The 20,190-nt window shown below is 37.1% G+C and overlaps 2 protein-coding genes across 2 annotated transcripts; both read right to left on the reverse strand.

The window, feature by feature from the left end:
* Nucleotides 1–9,446: 9,446 nt before the first annotated feature.
* Nucleotides 9,447–10,398, reverse strand: LOC111149899 (olfactory receptor 4P4-like). The gene is given in 2 exon segments (XM_022507195.1): nucleotides 9,447–9,566; nucleotides 9,568–10,398. Coding segments are annotated over 2 exon segments (951 nt in total).
* An 8,394-nt stretch (nucleotides 10,399–18,792) lies between these two features.
* On the reverse strand, nucleotides 18,793–19,722 carry LOC111149900 (olfactory receptor 4P4-like). The gene has a single exon (XM_022507196.1). It carries the CDS (start codon nucleotides 19,720–19,722, stop codon nucleotides 18,793–18,795), a length of 930 nt encoding a protein of 309 aa, XP_022362904.1.
* Nucleotides 19,723–20,190: the final 468 nt, after the last annotated feature.

Consider the following 20,190-nt stretch of genomic DNA (forward strand, 5'->3'; position numbering starts at 1 on the left):
CATGTCCTCCATGTTATTTCTTATGCCACAAATAAGTGAAACCATATGGTAATTGGCTATCTCTGCTTGACTTATTTCTCTCAGCATAATCTCTTCCTGTCCCATCCATGTTGATAAAAAAGTTGGGTATTCATCCTTTCTGATGGAGGCATAATACTCCATAGTGTATATGGACCACATCTTCCTTATCCATTGGTCCGTTGAAGGGCATCTTGGTTCTTTCCACAGTTTGGCAACTGTAGCCATTGCTGCTATAAACATTGGGGTACAGATGGCCCTTCTTTTCACTTCCTTATCTGTATCTTTGGGGTAAATACCCAGTAGTGCAATGGCAGGGTCATAGGGAAGCTCTATTTTTAATTTCTTGAGGAATTTCCACACTGTTCTCCAAAATGGTTGCACCAACTTGCATTCCCACCAACAGTGTAAGAGGGTTCCCCTTTCTCCACATCCTCTCCAACACACGTTGTTTCCTATCTTGCTAATTTTGGCCATTGTAACTGGTGTAAGGTGGTATCTCAATGTGGTTTTAATTTGAATCTCCCTGATGGCTAGTGATGATGAACATTTTTTCATGTGTCTGATAGCCATTTGTATGTCTTCATTGGAGAAGTGTCTGTTCATGTCTTCTTGACGTGATTATCTGTTTTGTGTGTGTTCAGTTTGAGAAGTTCTTTTTTTTTTTAAAGATTTTATTTATTTATTTGACAGAGATCACAAGTAGGCAGAGAGGCAGGCAGAGAGAGAGGAAGGGAAGCAGGTTCCCTGCTGAGCAGAGAGCCCGATGCAGGACTCGATCCCAGGACCCTGGGATCATGACCTGAGCTGAAGGCAGGGGCTTAACCCACTGAGCCACCCAGGCGCCCGAGAAGTTCTTTATATATCCTGGATATCAACCTTTTGTCTGTACTGTCATTTGTGAATATCTTCTCCCATTTGTTTTTTTGACTGTTTCCTTTGCTGTGTAGAAGCTTTTGATCTTGATGATGTCCCAAAAATTCATTTTCGCTTTTATTTCCTTTGCCTTTGGAGACATATCTTGAAAGAAGTTGCTGTGGTTGATATTGAAGAGGTTACTGCCTATGTTCTCCTCTAGGATTCTGATGGATTGCTGCCTCACATTGAAGTATTTTATCCATTTTGAGTTTATCTTTGTGTACGGTGTAAGAGAATGGTCAAGTTTCATTCTTCTACATATAGCTGTCCAATTTTCTTGGCACCATTTATTAAAGAAACTGTCTTTTTTCCACTGTATATTTTTTCCTGCTTTGTCAAAGATTGTTTGACCATAGAGTTGAGGGTCCATATATGGTCTCTCTACTCTCTTCCACTGGTCTATGTGTCTGTTTTTATGCCAGTACCATGCTGTCTCGGTGATCACAGCTTTGTAGTAAAGCTTGAAATCAGGTAACGTGATGCCCCCAATTTTGTTTTTCTTTTTCAACATTTCCTTAGGAATTTGCAGTCCCTTCTGATTCCATACAAATTTTAGGATTATTTGCTCCAGCTCTTGGAAAAATACTAGTGTAATTTTTATCAGAATGGTATTAAAAGTATAGATTGCTCTAGACAGTATAGCCATTTTAACAATGTTTATTCTTCCAATCCAAGAGCATGGAATGGTATTCCATCTTTTTGTGCCTTCTTCAATTTCTTTCATGAGTGTTCTGTAGTTCCTCGAGTACAGATCCTTTACCTCTTTGGTTAGGTTTATTCCCAGGTATCTTATGTTTCTTGGTGCTATAATAAATGGAATCGATTCTCTAATTTCCCTTTCTGTATTTTCATTGTTAGTTTATAAGAAAGCCACTGATTTCTGTACATTGACTTTGTATCCTGCCACATTACTGAATTGCTGTACGAGTTCTAGTTGTTTGGGGGTGGAGTCTTTTGGGTTTTCCATATAAAGTATCATGTCATCTGCATAGAGAGGGAGTTTGACTTCTTCATTGCCAATTTGGATACCTTTTATTTCTCTTTGTTGTCTCATTGCTGTTGCTAGGACTTCTAATACTATGTTGAATAAGAGTGGTGAGAGTGGGCATCCTTGTCATGTGCCTCATCTCAATGGGAAGGCTCTGAGCTTTCTTCCCATTGAGGATGATATTTGCTGTGGGTTTTTCATAGATAGATTTTATGAAGTTCAGGAATATTCTCACTATCCCTTTACACTGAAGCATTTTAATCAGGAATGGATGCTGGATTTTGTCAAATGCTTTTTCTGTATCAATTGAGAGGACCATGTGGCTCTTCTCTCTTCTCTTATTGATTTGTTCTATCACATTGATTGATTTGCGAATGTTGAACCATCCTTGTAACCCAGGGATGAATCCCACCTGGTCATGGTGGTTAACCTTTTTAATGTGCTGTTGGATCCTGTTTGCTAGGATCTTGTTGAGAATCTTGGCATCCATATTCATCAGTGATATTGGTCTGAAATTCTCCTTTTTGTTGGGGTCTTTGCCTGGTTTAGGGATCAGCATAAAGCTTGCTTCATAAAAAGAGTCTGGAAATTTTCTTTCTGCTTCAATTTTTTGAAACAGCTTCAGGAGAATAGGTGTTATTTCCTCTTTGAAAGTTTGATAGAATTCCCCAGGGTTTCCATCAGGTCCTGGACTCTTGTTTTTTGGGAGGTTTTTGATCACTGCTTTAGTCTCTTTACTAGATATTGGCCTATTCAGGTTGTCAATTTCTTCCTGGTTCAATTTTGGAAGTTCAGAGTTTTCCAAGAATGTATCCATTTCAACTAGGCTGCTTAACTTCTTCTCATATAACTGTTGATAATAATTTCTGATGATTGTTTCTATTTCCTTGGTGTTAGTTGTGATCTCTCCATTTTCATTCATAATTTTAGTAATTTGGGCCTTCTTTATTTTCTTTTGGATTAGTTTGGCCAATGGTTTATCGATCTTATTGATACTTTCAAGAAACCAGCTTCTAGTTTCATTGATGCATTCTACTCTATCTCTAGTTTCTATCTCATTGATCTCTGCTCTAATCTTGATTATTTCCCTTCTTATGTGTGTAGTTGGCTTAATTTGTTGTTGATTCTCCAGTTCTTTAAGGTGTAGAGACTCCTGGTGTATTCTGGATTTTTCAATTTTTTTGAGGGAGGCTTGGATGGCTATGTATTTCCCCTGAGGACCGCCTTTCCTGTATCCAATAGGTTTTGGACTGAAATATCTTCATTCTCATTTGTTTCCATGAATTGTTTAAGTTCTTCTTTGATCTCCTGGTTGATCCAAGCATTCTTAAGCAAGGTGGTCTTTAGCTTCTAGGTGTTTGAGTTCCTTCCCAACTTTTCCTTTTGGTTGAGCTCCAGTGTCAACGCATTCTGATCTGAGAATATGCAGGGAATAATCTCAGTCTTTTGGTATCGGTTGAGTACTGATTTGTGACCCAGTATGTGGTCTATTCTGGAGAAGGTTCCATGTGCACTTGAGAAGAATGAGTAGTCTGTTGTTTTAGGGTGGAATGTTCTGTATATATCTAAGAGGTCTGTCTGGTCCAAATGTGCCATTCAATGCTCTTGTTTCTTTATTCATTTTCTGCTTGGGTGATCTGTCTATTACTGAGAGTGGCTTGTTAAGATATCCTTCTATTAATGTATTCATATCAATATGACTCTTTATCTTGATTAACAGTTTTCTTATGTAATTAGCTGTTCCCATATTGGGAGCATAAATATTTACAATTGTTAGCTCTTCTTGGTGGATAGATTTTTAAGAATTATGTAGTGTCCTTCTGTATCTCTGACTACAGTCTTTAGTTTAAAATCTAATTTATCTGATATGAGAGTCATTACCCCAGCCTTCTTTTGAGGCCCATTGGCATGAAAGATGCTTCTCCATCCCTTCACTTTCAGTCTGGGTGTATCCTTAGGTTCAAAATGGTCTCTTGTAGACAACATATGGATGGGTCCTATCGTTTTATCCAATCTGCAACCCTGTGTCATTTTATGGGCACATTAGGCCATTCACGTGAGAGTGATTATTGAGAGAGACGTTTTTATTGACATTGTGTTACCTGTGAAGTCTTTGTTTCTATAGATTTATTGACATTGTGTTACCTGTGAAGTCTTTGTTTCTATAGATTCTCCATATGTTTCTGTTCAATGATATTCTTAGGATTTTTCCTCTTTTATAGAACCCCCATAATATTTCCTGCCATGTTCGCTTGGTCCCATACTCTTTTAAACCTTGCTGATCTTGGAAGCCTTTTATCTCTCCATCCATTTTGAATGTCAGTCTTGCTGAATAGAGTATTCTTGGCTGCATGTTCTTCTCATTTAGTGCCCTGAATACATCTTGCCAGCCCTTTCTTGCTTGCCAGGTTTCTGTGGGTAGGTCTGATGTTATTCTAATGGGCTTTCCTTTGTATGTAAGGAATTTCTTTGCCCTAGCTGCTTTCAAGAGCTCCTGTCTACAATTATGATTCATCATTTTCACTATCAGGTATCTTGAGGTCTTTCTAGATTCAATGATCTTGGGGTGAGACCTTTATTGCCTCTAGTACATGAATGCAGGTTCCATTTGCGAGATTGGGAAATTTTTCATGGAGAATTTGTTTAACTATATCTCCTAGTCTTCTTTCTTTCTCCTCCCCCTCAGGGATTCCAAGAATTCTGACATTGGAATGTTTCATGGGGTCATTTATTTCCCTAATTCTGTTTTCGTGACTTCTTAGCTGTTTGTTCCAGGCTTCCTCCTGATCCTTTTTATCTATCTGTTTGCCCTCCAAATCACTAATTCTATCTTCTGCCTCAGTTACCCTAGTTTTTAGAGAATTTAGATTAGATTGGATCTCATTGAGAACATTAAGAACTTCATTCCTGGTGGCTTTCACTTCTGTCCTAATCAATTCCATTTTGTCATCCATGGCTTTCTCCAACCTAGCTATTGCCTGGATAATTGTTAGCCTGAATTCACTTTCCAACATACTGTCTCTGTCCACATTCAATAGCTCTGTGGCGGAAGGGTCAGTCTCTGAATTATTCTTTGGTTGGGCATTCCACCTCCTAGTCATTTTGGTGAGAGATGGCTGAACAGATGTGTAGCTGAATGTATTGACCATGGTGCAGGCAAGGTGCACCCTGGAATGCTTCTGAGAAATCAAGAGGCCCCATCTAAAAGAAAGAGAAAAGAAGAAAAAAAAAGAGAGAGAGAGAGAGAGGGAGAGAGATAAGAAAAAGAAAAAAAAAAAAGAAAGAAAGATAAAATAAAAGTGAAGGCCCAGTCCAAATGGGCCCCAGGTAAGACTTATCAAGTATATAAACAAAAACAGGCAAACAAAAAGATGGACAAAGTAGATTACAAGAGAAATAAAAATAAATAAAAACAAACAAGCAAACAAAAAACTTGTCAAAAAGAAAAATAGACAAAGAGACCGACAAAAGTGGATTAGAAGAGAAAATAAATAAATAAAAACAAACAAAAAAAGAACCTCTTCGAAAAGAACCCCAAGTATAAGATTTATATACTACCAGGACAGAAACAAATACACAGAAACACTGGTAGAAGTAAAAGATGGGAGAGTGGTTATAAATTCTCGTTGTGGGCGAGGAAGGTTATTTTGATTCTTCCTGGATGTATCTTGATATCTTTGTTAAAGGAGTCAACTTTCTTAAGATAAAAGGGATTAAAAACTGGTTTACCTATAGGGGTAGCATTGATTGGGGAAAGGGGATTACCTTGAATCTTAATTCTTATGAATATTAAAAAAAAAGAATAAAGTAAACTAAACTAAAATATAATTTAAAAATTTAAAAAAAGAAAAGCAGAGAAAAAACATAGTTATATGTATCAAAAAGTTCAGGTTAAAAGGTTATTATGGAATTTGATGTACTGGACATCTCACTGTGATGGTAAGTAGGTTAAAAACCTATATATATTTAAAAAAAAAAGAAAAAAAGAAAGAAAGAAAAAAAAAGGGAACCAGAATAGTGGGAACAAATTAAAAATAAAAGTTGTATCTATGAAGTAGTGGTGGTTGTCCTCTTGTCTTTTTTTTTTTGGTTGGCTTTCTGGGGGAGGGGCCTGCCATGTGGGTTTCAGGGAGCCTTGCTGGAGTTAAGGACTCCTGACCCCATCAAGGGGGTGGGCTCTGAGGAAACCAGTTTTTCAGGCTTTTGTTTTCTGGAGGGTTTTTTTGTTTGTTTGTTTGTTTTCTCTTGCCTTGGCAGCTTTTGATGGTTTTTTAGGTTTAGAGGAAAGCAAACTGCCCCCAGACCTCCCTCTCAGAGAGAAGCCTCAGTCTGTTCCCCTCTGAGTACTCCAGAACACATTAATTCCCCCTCTGCCACTGGCAGACCACATTCCCACTCATGGTCTCTGGGGTCACAGAGACTCCCACTTGTATGGAAAACCAGGATAGCCGCAGCTGTCTGAGCAGCTCCAGACCGCCAGAGAGATCCTAAACAGCAATAGCACACTAGAGATTTTCCCGCTGTCCCGGGCTGGGAGTGCTCAGACTCTCTGGGTCAGAGAGAGCGCTGGCTGGTGCCTGTATGCACCTCTCTCAGAGGAGGGTGTGGGGCACAACTCAGACTCTGGGTAGCACGGAACATGCCTGGAGAGTGCAAAAGGCTATGGTTCTGCTGGCTGGCGAGACTCCCTCACCCTCACAGGAGCTGCCACCCAGATGCTCTCAGGCGAGCCGGCAGCTCAGGGACCAAGACCTGTTTTCCTCATCGCACTCTCTCTGGCTCAGCGCCAGCGGTGGCTGTCCTGGGTCCAGAAACTTAAGCCCCTTTCCCTAACCGCCCCGATTCCTACAATTTCCCCCCATGATCCTTTGCTCTTTTTGAGTGCTTTCAACTGGACTCCAAGTTAATGCTGGTCCCCAATCTCAGGTCACTCTCCTATTGGGATATTACTTTCCAATGGATCACTTCTGGTGGCTCCCAGAAGCGACCCATTGTTTTGTTTTATCTTCTGATATCAGTCCAATGTTCTCACTCTGCTTTACCTGCCCACTGGCATTTTCTGCCCCTGCAGAGATGCAGAAGTGTATAATTCTAATTTCAGTCTGATTTCATGGGTGATCAGAGTTCTTTATTAGGTAATCAGTTCACGTTAGGGTACAGGTTGAAATGGTGCCTCCTCCTACTACGCTGCCATCTTGTCTCTTCTTGTGATAATGTATTTTTAAATTAGCAGTAGAAATGGGTAGAAATGGGTAGAATTTCTTAAACTACACATTTGCAAACATAAATATTTCTTAAGTATTCTATGTTTAAACTCACATGCAGAGCAATACATCCTATGAAATTCTTCTATGTATTTACCTGACTGATATTTTTGAAGATAGTAGACATTGTAGGACAGCTGGGTGGCTTGATTGGTAGTGTCTGCCTTAGGCTCAGGTCATGGTCCTGGGGTCCTGGGATCAAGCCCCAAGTCAGGCACCATGCTCAGCAGGAAGTCTGCTTCCCCTTCTCCCTTTAAACCTCCTCCTGCTTGTGTTCTCTTTCCATCTCTCTCAAATGAATTAAAAAAAAAAATCTTAAAAAAATATAGTAGGCTGGAAAATGAACCCTAGAAAGAAGATCTGGCAAGTAGATAAATAATCTTAGTTTGGAACATTTTTTGTGGGCTTATTATATAATATTTTCATATCTTTTATCTGAAAATATTGTGGATCATGAGAAAAAATAAACGATAATAAAAGGTTTTTGGTTTTGTTGCATAACATTCTTTCCAGTGATTATTCCTTCTGACTTGTCCTCGAGACCCTCAGAGTCCCCAAACATACAGATTCAATCACACACACACAAAGGTACACATATACACATTAGATCTTTATACTTAAAAATAATCCAAATACTTTTTGGAAATATAGTTACATTAAACCAGAGCAAACAGACCTATGAATAAATAACCAGTCAGAGGAAATTCTGTGGAATGGGCAGAATGATTCCCCTGGTATTTCAGAGTTTTTCATTGCTCAAAAAAAGTATTAGTTATACATATATATAAAAAGTTCTAAGAGTTGGAACATCCAAAGAAGATCCTGGCATCCACAGACAGACACTACTGCCTCTATGTGTTTCCTTGGATTTTGCCTTGGCACTGGGGCAGGAATACTGAAGTCAATCAAACTCTGGAAGCAATCCAATCATTCCACTGAGAAAACACAAGTGTTTGGGCAGAGAGAAATGTCCAGACAAATGGGAACCAAAACACGAAGCTGAGATTGGATTAAATTTTTTCAGGTTCTTCTAGGAAATGTTTTTCATGCTTCTCCTTTTTGTGTTATTTACTAAGATGATTTACATTTCCTTTTTTTTTAAAATTTATTTATTTGACAGAGATCACAAGTAGGCAGAGAGAGAGGGGGGAAGCAGGCTCCCCACTGAGCCAGGAGTCTGATGAGGGGCTTGATCCCAGGACCCTGAGATCATGACCTGAGCCAAAGGCAGAGGCTTAACCTGCTGAGCCACCCAGGCACCCTGATGCTTTGCCGTTTCAATTCATTTCCATGATTTGTGTCATAGGGTTTTTTGATTGAAGTTTGAGCTCTTATTTGTCTTTTGTTTATGTTTTTCTTGCGTACATAAGAAAGACTCTGGATCTGATAAATAGTGACTTGCCTACTAATTTCTGGCATTTTATGATTCAGTTCCATTATGGATTTTTTTTTTAATGGATCAACATGTAGAAGAGCAGTGAGTATATTTTAAATACCTTGAATAACTGATTTCACTTTATCTTTACTAATTTATTTTTATATCCAATATGAAGTCAAGAGAGTTAAAGCCAGAGAATCATTTTAAATCAGATTTTATTATGCAAACTTATTGATGTGTGATTAATTTCTAAATACAACTTGAGTTCATTTAGGGGAAGATGCTATCATGAGCAAAACTTGGTCTTAAAATCGTGGATTTTTTTTTTTTTTTAAGATTTTACTTATTTGACACACAGAAATCACAAGTAGGCAGTGAGGGAGGCAGAGAGAGAGAGAGAGAGATAGGGAAGCAGGCTCCCCGCTGAGCAGAGAGCCAAATGTGGGGCTTGATCCCAGGACCCTGGGATCATGACCTGAGCTGAAGGCAGAGGCTTTAACCCACTTAGGCACCCAGGCGCCCCTAAAATCATGGATTTTAACAACTCCTTTGTTATACAGAATATTTCCTCATGTGGTCTAGCCAACAAACCTGAATTTTCTAATAGAAAATTATTAAAATTTTCTTTTTCCATCACAATTCACAGCTTATATAACATTGTCTTAACTGTGCATATAACCGATTTTGTGCCTGTAAACTTGTTCTTACCGTCTCAAAGTCTACAAAATTAACTATGTTTTAAAGTTATTTTTGAATGATTAAATTAATATTTCTTTCTAGTTATTATTCAACTCTTAAGTCCCAATTTTTGTCACTCATGACCATGATACCAGTTGAACAAGTACACTTTGAAATGGTTTCCTCCCTCTCCTATGTAGGTCTAGCTGGCCCCTTGTTTTGTTAAAAAGATGTTGAGCCCTGATGTTTGACACCAAGTTCTTCTCATGGCCTGTTTCATCTCCGTATTTCTCAGCGTATAGATTAAAGGATTGAACATAGGAAGCAATGATGGTGTAAAACAGAGCAAATATTTTGTCTTCAGAGAAAGTGGTTGGAGGTCGAAGGTAGGCAAAGATTGAAGGCCCAAAAAATAAAGCTATCACAGTGATATGAGACCTACACATAGAGAGGGCTTTGTGTCTTCCTTCAGCTGAGTGATGCCTTAAACTGAATAATATAATAATATAAGAAAAAAACAAAACCGCAAATGTCACTAAGGTAACCAGTCCTGAACTGACAACCATAAGGACACCAGCGATGTAAGTATCCATACAGGCAATCTTTAGCAAAGGAAAAATATGACAAAAATAGTGATCAATCTCATTAGGACCACAGAACAGCAACCTGATTACCATAAGAAATTGAGGAAAGGAGTGGACAGCCCCACCAGTCCACGCAGCCAAGACCAAGAGATGGCACCTTGTCCTGTTCATGATAAGCAGGTAGTGGAGAGGTTTGCAGATGGCAGCGTAGCGATCAAAGGCCATGACTGTAAGGATTAAAACTTCAATCATTCCAAAGAAGTGCATTGTAAAGACCTGTAACATGCAACTACCATAGGAGATGGTTTTTCTTTCCACTAGCAGGTCAGCAATGGATTTAGGTGTAATGCTAGAGGTATAGCAGATGTCCATAGAGGATAAGTGGCTGAGGAAGTAGTACATGGGTTGGTGCAAAAGAGGACTGCATTGAATGGAGACAAGGATCAGAAGGTTTCCTGCCAAAAGGTCAACATAACAGAATAAGAAGAGCACAAAGCAAAATATTTGCATGTTCTGGTCATACGAAAGTCCCAAGAGAATGAATTCTGAGACATTCCTCTGGCTCTCCATTTGTTTCAGACTGGCATAGATTGTAAACAGATGGGTTAAATATCTGAAAAGAAAAATAGGAATCTGCATAAAAAATTAGCAGCATGGCAACGATACTATAAAATTTACCCAAAGGCAAATTGATATCATCGAGTACATATTATTTATTCCTGATACCTAGATTTATGCTTTTTTTAATTTCTCTTATTTTAGAAATCTATTATAAATAATTCTATAACAGGAAAAATGATGTAATTTTCAACAGTACCATCCATGATGATGGAATCAAGTGTTAGGTTGATGCTAAAGCAATAATTTTATTATTATTAGTTGTATTAATTAGATAACAAAAGGACTATAATTTACATAGTTAAAAAATTTGCACATTTTAAAATGTACATGTTTATCTAGGTGAAACTCCTTCTTTCAGGATGATCTGGACAAATTCTGTTTTATTTGGGAATGTATCCTCAGGAATGAAAATTTATTAAAATTATATCAGTTTGTGGAGTGCCAGGGTGCTTCAGTTGGTTAAATGTCCAACTCTTGATGTTGGCTCAGGTCATGATCTCAGGGTCGTGAGATAGAGCCCTGTCTTAAGCTCTGTGCTGGGTGTGGAGCTGCTTAAGATTCTCTCCATCTTCCTCTGCCTCTGCCCCCACATCTATCTCTGTCTCTCCCTCTCTAAATAATAAATAAATAAATAAAAATAAATGATTATCTTCCTTGCCCTTTGGACAAACACTATCAATCACACATTTTAAACTAAAATACTGGGGCACCTGGGTGGCTCAGAGGGTTAAGCCTCTGCTTCCTGCTCAGGTCATGATCTCAGGGTCCTGGGATGGAGTCCCGCATTGGGCTCTCTGCTTGGCGGGGAGCCTGCTTCCTCCTCTCTCCCTCTGCCTGCCTCTCTGCCTACTTGTGATCTCCTCTGTCAAATAAATAAAGAAAATCTTTAAAAAAATTAAAATAAAAAATTAAAATACTATCAGGCACATTAAAAGCGATTCAATTTGTAAAAAAAATAAAGAGCCAATTTTTTCATTTCTCCTATTTACATTTTACAAGCTAAATAAAAATTGTTTTAAATTAATCTAAATTTGTGATTGCAAGTGAAAAATGAAATATGTAAAGAATTCTCCCAAGTATATTTATACTGTTTATATTTCATGACTTTTCCTAGGAACTTCAGTATTTTAAACATGATCTAGGGAATAAAATTCAACAAAGAATATGATAAAGATTGTAGCTCAGAGAGAGATTTGTTTCAACACTCAGCAACTAGATTTTACATCAGTGAATAGATCAAAGATTCACAAATTTGCATCTTTCGCAGAATCTTGAGACTTTATTTATATACAGAGAAAGAGGGTTGGATAGACAGAATATACTCTGGGAGCTCTTTTAACTAACACTGAGGAATTAAATGTCACTCAATGAGATACAGACACTACAGCACAGCTTTCATTTTTATCTAACCTGATGTAACTACCATATCTGGCCACCCTGGGTAAATGTTTTAAAACACAGAATGCTACTATAGCAAAGGTATTTAGAAGTCATCAAATCCACCAAAAACTCAAAACCTATGATTTTAAGATCATTTTAGAGGTAACTTGTGTAGCATTTTTGAACAGTGTATACTATAAGAAACTCATTCCGTTTTAATTTATCATTCAACTTTAATTTCATCAAGAAGAAAAAGAGTCCATCTGTTTCTACTATGACTTTGGTACCTCTATCAGGCTTCCTGACCTCTCTCTTGTTTTTAATAAAGCAAACACAATTATCAGTTCACTGTGTTCAACAGTGAATGGACCTTATAGACGATAATAACTTTATGATTCTTTGATCAATTTTCTCCTTACCTTATTACAGCCAGTGCTGATTCCTAATTTAGGAGTTGGCATACCGTTTACAGAGAGATGTGTTTGTCTAAAACAAATTGACTCAAAGTTAATTGGTAGATAAACAACTTAAGTGGACGACATATATCTAAACCCCGGGTTTCCAATAAAAGAGATGCAGATCAAGGTAATCTAGGTAATTTAGCATCAATATGTAATATCATGTGGAGGACAGATATCTTCATTCCTACTTAGTCCAGAGCTTCAGCGCATGCTTGTGAGCAGTGCAAGATGATGGGGTGTCCTGCAGACCAGCAGTGAGAAGATACATTTTGAATTCTCATTCCAATTATTAAAAAAAAAAAAATGTACAAGGTAACAGATTACTGATCACCTAATCTACGTTTATGAATATTTTGAGGGATATATTTTGCAGTTAATATAAATATGTGGTCCAGCATTCTTGATTCCAAATCACTTTGAAATAATTTTTCATCGGTTATAGCAATGTGCCTTCCTTCTGGTAGGATTCTGACTCATTTTCTAGATTATCACCGATGTTTCACCCATAACAGTTCTTAAACTCTCATCCTGATATCTGAGAGGGAAATGCTATTATAATTACTGCTGTTAGCTGAAGTAAAAGGGATATGTGAATGCAGTCCATGACAGATTTATTGGATTGAAACATGTAATATATCCTTGGCCATATTTTCTCAGTTTGTTAAAGAACTGAAATAGTAAGTGATGAAAGGAAGACATTTACGTATCCTCTGGTTGGAATTATGGAACAAGAAAGATATAGAAACATGGAGAAGTATAATAACTGAACGCTGAACTGTTTTGCTTCAAGTTGTTTTTTGATAGCAGTAACGATCTAAATATAAAAGGAAAACAATTAACCTAAATACTTCCAGTGGTCAGAGGTTTGATATTAAGTAAAATGTGTCCTTATATATGTTTTCTTCCCCTTTAATTATGGCTATTTAGAATAGATTTATAAAGGTTAAAATCTGAATAATCTGGCCAGTGTTCTACGAGAAGTCAATTATCCAGCATAAGCAAAGACAATACCCATTTTTCTCATTAACTTTCTTTAATATCTTCCTTTCCTATACACCTTTTAATAACTTTTTCCTATACACCTTTTAATAACTTTTAATAAAAGCTCAGTAAACAAAATTAACTGTCTCCCTTTCAATACCATTTATGAATGTTGAGAATATTGCTTACAGCTTAAAGCTTCATTGTCCACATTTATAGAATCCATAAATTATTACATAATTCAGACTATAATGAAGAATACCAAAAATAATGTGGAATGCCCCAGTGTTGTACATAGTTCAAAGCCACATATTAGCTTTCTTTTACTTTTTCAAGTTAACAGTCTCTGAGATTCCCATGTACACATCTATAACCAACCCAATGAGGAAAAAAACAAACAAAAAAAACCCACAAAATGTCCCAATATATATTAATGAGGTTGACCATGATAAATTTCAGTTTGGAGCAATCTGTTAGTAAAAAAAAATAAAAATCAATCTAAAAAAAAGTTTGTCTGACTCAACTGTTTTTGTTCTCAAGTGGAATTCTGCTAATGAATAATGCACATTAAGATGATAGTGAAATTATTTTGCAGTAATCAAATTATCTTATGCTGCTAGAGAAAATATGGTTTAAGGATGGAATTAAGTGGAATAAATTTAAATAGCATATAACCACCCTGAAGCACAGTTGGTGGAGCATTCTCCGATGAAAGTGGCATGGTTAATTCACTGATCATTAGATTTCAGTGGCTGTAAGATTGGCTTTAGGTGAAATTAGGAGGGCTCCCTCCTGAGGTACTCACTCTGCTGATTCTTCTCCAGTATCTAAAGGTAAAATAAAACGCAGAGATTTACAAACCAATTATTCAAGCATATTTAGGTTAATTCTCCAAAATTATTTTGAGAATCTCAACATGTCTTAGAACATTTTATATATAGTTGCAAGGGGAGTAGAACTTAAATATCCATTGAACTATCTGGGATGTAAGAAGTGGATTTTAAGAGAGAAAGAAATAAAGAGAAAGAAAAAAAAAGGAAGGAAGGAAAGAAGGAAGGAAAAAATTAAGTATTTTGAAATTCTTGCAAAAACAAATATACATTTAAAGTTCTAGGAGTCACTTATTTTATGCCAATCACTGAAGGAGAGTTGATTCAGAAGAGCAGAATATAACATATGACAACACAAGAATTAATAGGTCTTTGAAACTCTTAAGAAATTATATTCTTGGAGGCATTTCTGAACAGATCTTTACCAAAAGCCTCTGTGTTGCTCTCCATGGTATTGACTCAGGTGCCTGAGGGCAATTTCTAGATATAACTTTACTTCTCATCTTTCTGTTGGCTTGTGTCAAGCACTTTCTCAGAAGGTTCCATAATGCTCTAGTCAGACAGAGCAATTCAGAAACTCTGTCTGACTTGCACTCATCTTGCTTTCTGAATTAAAATAATACAGCATGGAATAGCATTAGGGTAGTGCTGGTTAAGAAAGAATTCACTGAAAACAAAAGCATACATTTACTTGGGCAATTAAAATAACTATTTGAGAGATACAGATTCAGGTAGAAACCTAAATTGTGTTTCCAAGAAAGCAAAAAGAAGCAGAGTCATACAGGTGAAAGGCTATGAGTGTAATTCTCATACAGGTCCTCTATGTAAAACAGAGATTGGAATTAGGGTTACTTGGATTGGTTGGGGTAATATGCAAATGAGAGTTTGGAGCTCCTTTAGAAGTAAAGGATGCAATGATTCAGGTGTCAAGGCAAGGAGATAGTTAAGTCCAGACTGGAGCTGGCAGCTCTCTGAAAGTTTCAGAAATCTCCTTGGGTTCTCTAATGGGGCCATGCATAAATTCTTCCTCACTTATGAACTTCTGATCCCATAAAGAAAAAAAAAAAAGACTCTCTTAAGTAGGCTTGCTTGCTCCATTTTGAAAATTCCTTTTATATTAGCCTCAGAAAACTCTGAAATGGGAAAAGACAAAAAGAAAAAAACTCATGCAATACAGTTCAATACACATCATTATCTAGAGTAACCTTCATGGATAGATTAGATAGATCAATAAAATAGTGACCCACCATCAAGACTGGAACCAGGGTTATTTATTGCTAGGGACTAACAGTGATGAAATAGATGGCTGAGGAATGGAGGACAGAAGAAAAGGAAAGATAAAAGAATAAACAACCCATTCTTCATACACATGCTAGGGTAAAAATGTTATATCATTAAGTGAGAATATAGAAAATATGAGGAGAAACCAGCACTCAATGCCCAGCAATTCTGTTTACCATTTGTCCTGGCCCTAAGTAAGTTCATTTGTACAGGTTATTTGGTTCAGCCAGAAATGTACACACTGATATTCAGGGAACAATTTTTCCATCATATACAAATCCATATATAAAAAATTTCCTTGGGATGCCTGGGTGGCTCAGTGGGTTGGACCTCTGTCTTTGGCTCAGGTAATGATCTCAGGGTCCTGGGATCAAGCCCCATGTAGGGCTCTCTGCTCAGTTGGGAGCCTGCTTCCCCCTCTCTCTCTGCCTACCTCTCTGCCTACCTGTGATCTCTCTGTTAACTAAATAATAAAAATCTTTAAAAATAATCCTTTATACATGTTAAACTTAAGGACATCAAATTTTACAGAATCTTATCAGATACAAAATAATAATAATGATAATAATAATAATAAACAATTTATCAAGAGATTATTTTGTGTTTTAAGTTTATTGTATCATTGCATCTCCTAATAGTGCATCCTGTGAGTTAATTAATGTTAGTTCTCTGGTTCCAATAAAAACGCAGTCCACTAGAAGTTAAAAAGATTTGCCCAAAGAGCTACTAAATAAGAATAAGGAAAAGAACTGTGTGCATTCTATGAGTGAAAGGAGCTGGTTTTTATATGTTTACTACTTCCTCCAGCTTGGACAGTGTAGTAACCCTGAGGAAATAAGAGATTCTACTACTTCAGAATAATGGATATCAGAACTCCCTGTTTTACTGGTTGTCCATTTCAACATAACACATGCTTTAGACCAAGCTTCACTCAGACCTTGTGTCAATACACAGGAGATAGTTGGTCATAAGTCTACCAATAACACACACAAACATATTAGGATACACCTTAGAGATGTGTACAAGTGCCTCATTTATCACCTCAATCCCTGCATTTGTCTCAGTTCATATTAACTCACTCTTCTGAGAATTGATTTTGTTATATTTTTCTTCTTTTCTAATTCCCTTCTAAAACCATTTGTTTTATGGGTTGTATGAGCTTACCTCCAAAACTGAGATTTCAGGTATTTTTGAAGGTATTAAGTATGGTTCTATAGGCTGGAAAGTGAATTCTAGAGAGAACTACTTACAAGTGGATAACTAAACTAGGTTCAATATATTTTTGATGGGCCAACTATATTATATTTTTATATTTTTTGCCAAAAAAATGTTACAGATTCTTGAGAAAAGAAATCAAATCAGAAAAGATTTTGGTTTTGTTGTGTAGCATTCTTTCTGATGGTTTGAGTATTTCCTTTGACCCATCCTGAAAACCCTCAAAACCCCACATACCACACACACACAGAGACAAAAATGATCACACATATAAGGCACAAATATTACGATTCTACACTTTTAAAAATAATCCATATATTTTTTGGAAAATTAATAGTTTCAACCAGGTCAAACCAAACTATACTAGACAGACTTAATTTCCTATGAAAGAGGCAGAATGTTTTCCCTTGATATTCCATAGGTTTCATAGACCCATGAAGAAAAAAAAAAAGTAATTAGTTAGATTTCTGAAAAGTTTAAGAGCAGAAATACTAAAAGAGACTTTCCTGACATTAAAGACAAGCATTATCTCATTTATGGTTTTACCTAGACTTCTTCTTGGCTGTGGGGCAGAAGTAATTCAGTTGAGAAAACTATGTGTGGAAACAATACAATTATTCTGCTGAGAAAAGGCAAGTGCTTTGGCAGAGAGAAACGTCTACCCAAATGGGAACCAAAACACAGAGCTGACAGGATTATGTGATTCAAAAGACAAGGGATAAATGAAAATTAAAATAGTAGCACTTCCAAATGCAGAAAATAAGTAAAAAGACCCAGTAGGTGGCTGAGAGTCAGCCAGTTTTCTTTTGTTCCCTGGTAGCTACATGAAATGTATGTTGAACTTTTAACCTTTCTGACATTCCATATTTTATTACATATTTTATTAATTCATGATATTTCATGTGTAAGGGGAAGTGCTGGATATGTGAGAACAAACTATAAATTCAATAAAAAGAGAAGATAGATTATTTGAATTTAATTCATTAATTGTTTCTTTCTTAATTTGTGTGGGTTCATTGCTGGAAAATGGATAAAAGAAAAATAAAGATATAGTGCATCTTTGACTGAGTTGACTCAAACCAGGAAAACATAAGAAAAAATACTAATATGGGGCAGATGATTAATTTAAAAGGAGTAAATGTACAGTTTCATGACAACAAAAGAACAGAGAAAAATCAGAAATACTTCTGGTCTATCTGTGAATTGGCAAAAACTTCTGGAAAAAGAAAATATCAGGTGTGTGACTTACATTTAAGACATGAACTCTAACACATAGTGGGGGCAGCATTATAAGCAGGACGATAGAAGAAACAGTCATATAGCTGATAGACTTGAGTATGTTTGAAGAATGTGGAGTTGGGTGTAGTTGGTTGAAAGCATCCTAGCAAAGGAAAAAAAAAACGAAGAAAGGTAAAGAAAGAGGAAAGATATGTAACGTGTTTCCAGTAGCCATATATCCTAGCAAAATCTTCACATGTGTTAGCCAAAGTACTGCTACAACTTTATAAAGTACAGTATTATGCACTTCATAGACATTTGAAAAATGAGAATGCATATATAATTAAAGCAAATTACCAAGACGTGAAGATGAAAATGTACCAGAGTCAGCAATCACCCAGCTCTCCCTGACCCCCCAACCTGTCATTGTAACACCATAATTTCTACCAATGTAATGCCTTCTGAGATTAGCAAATCTGGCCAGGACCAATTTTGATAAGCAACATAGAAGTTTGGATTTTATTCAAGGAAAATAGGATTCCATCTATATTTTTGGAGAGGGCTGTGCTATGTGTTTTAGAAAGACATTTCTAGAATTCCTCAAACCCATTCAACCACATCTGCCACTAGTTGGAAACTTTAGCATGAAGATTGCAATCTGAACTACAGTAACTTTCTTCTTTGACTCTTAAAATGTTAGAGATCATTTAGTCCAACTCCCCAAAGAAAACTATATATCTTCTACAACATCTCAAATAATAAATTCTCTGGGAACACAGGGTGAGAAGTAAAATAAATATCATCTTTACCTGAAAATTTTTAAAAAGATTTTATTTATTTATTTGACATAGAGAGCAAAAACAGGGGGGAGTGGCAGAGGGAGAAGCAGGCTCCCTGCTGAGTAGAAAGCCTTATGCAGGGCTTGGTCCCATGACCCTGAGATCATGACCTGAGCCACATGAACCACCAAGGTGCCCCTACCAGAATTTTGAATGTGTCATTTTAGACCACACCTTCCCCATGGCAATTCTCATCTCCATGTTTCTCAGGGCATAGATGAGAGGATTCAGCATGGGGGCAATCACAGTATAAAACACAGAGACTTCCTTATCCTTGTTCTCACTCCCGGCAGGTAGAACATAAATATAGATACAAGGCACAAAGAATAAGATGACTACCATTACATGAGAGCTGCAGGTTGAAAGAGCTTTGCGTCTCCCTACAGAGGAGCACGTCCTAAGATTGTATAATATGAGAATGTAAGAAGCCACCAGGACAAGAAAGACAGCAACCACCACCATTCCTGAGTTTGCAGTCATTAAGATATTAACAACATGAATGTCTTTGCACACCAGTTTTAAAAGAGGCTTCACATCACATATGTAGTGATCGATCTGATTAGAACCACAGAAAGGTAAATGGAGTACAACCAGCAGTAGAGCGACAGAGTGCCAAAACCCCACACCCCAGGCCATGAAGACCAACATGTTACACCTCCGCCGGTTCATGAGGACCATGTAGTGCAGGGGCTTGACAATGGCAACGTAGCGGTCTAAAGCCATGGACACCAAGATGAGTATCTCCACACCCGCCAGCAAGTGGGCAGTGAAGAGCTGGGCCATACAGTTGTTATAGGAAATGTTTTTTCTTGCTGCGACCAAGTCCCTGATTAGCCTGGGGACCACCGTGGAGGTGTAGCAGAGATCCATGAGGGAAAGGTGACAGAGAAAATAGTACATTGGTTGTTCGATTAGATGGCTGCAGGTGATGGTGAGTAAGATGATGAAATTTCCCATTAAGATTACCACATAACAAAGCAGGAAAAAGAAAAAGAACAGTAGCTGCATTTGCTTATTTCCCCACAGACCCATGAAGACAAATTCTGTGACATTGTTCTGATTTTCCATGTGGTTGAGGTGATTCCAGAGACATAACAGAAACTTAGTTTATCTGAAATAATACAGAACATATGACATCTACAATAGCTTTTTAAAATTTTGTAATATTTATAAATTGACAAAATATGTAGATTTCTGGCTGACTTTTTTCACTTACCTAATACATTCTAGCTCCATCCACATTGTTACAAATGGCAAGATTTCATTTTTTTTTTTTAAATATGTTATTTATTTATTTGACAGGCAGAGATCACAAGTAGTCAGAGAGGCAGGCAGAGAGAGAGAGAGAGAGAGGAGGAAGCAGGCTCCCTGCTGAGTAGAGAGCCCAATGCGGGGCTCGATCCCAGGACCCTGGGATCATGACCTGAGCTGAAAGCAGAGGCTTTAACCCACTGAGCCACCCAAGTGCCCCAAGATTTCATTATTTTTGATGACTAATATTCCACTGTACATACATACCACATCTTCTTTATCTAT

The sequence above is a fragment of the Enhydra lutris genome, unplaced genomic scaffold, assembly GCF_002288905.1.
Source record: "Enhydra lutris kenyoni isolate GAN:26980312 unplaced genomic scaffold, ASM228890v2 scaffoldscaffold22, whole genome shotgun sequence".
Classification (NCBI taxonomy): domain Eukaryota; kingdom Metazoa; phylum Chordata; class Mammalia; order Carnivora; family Mustelidae; genus Enhydra; species Enhydra lutris.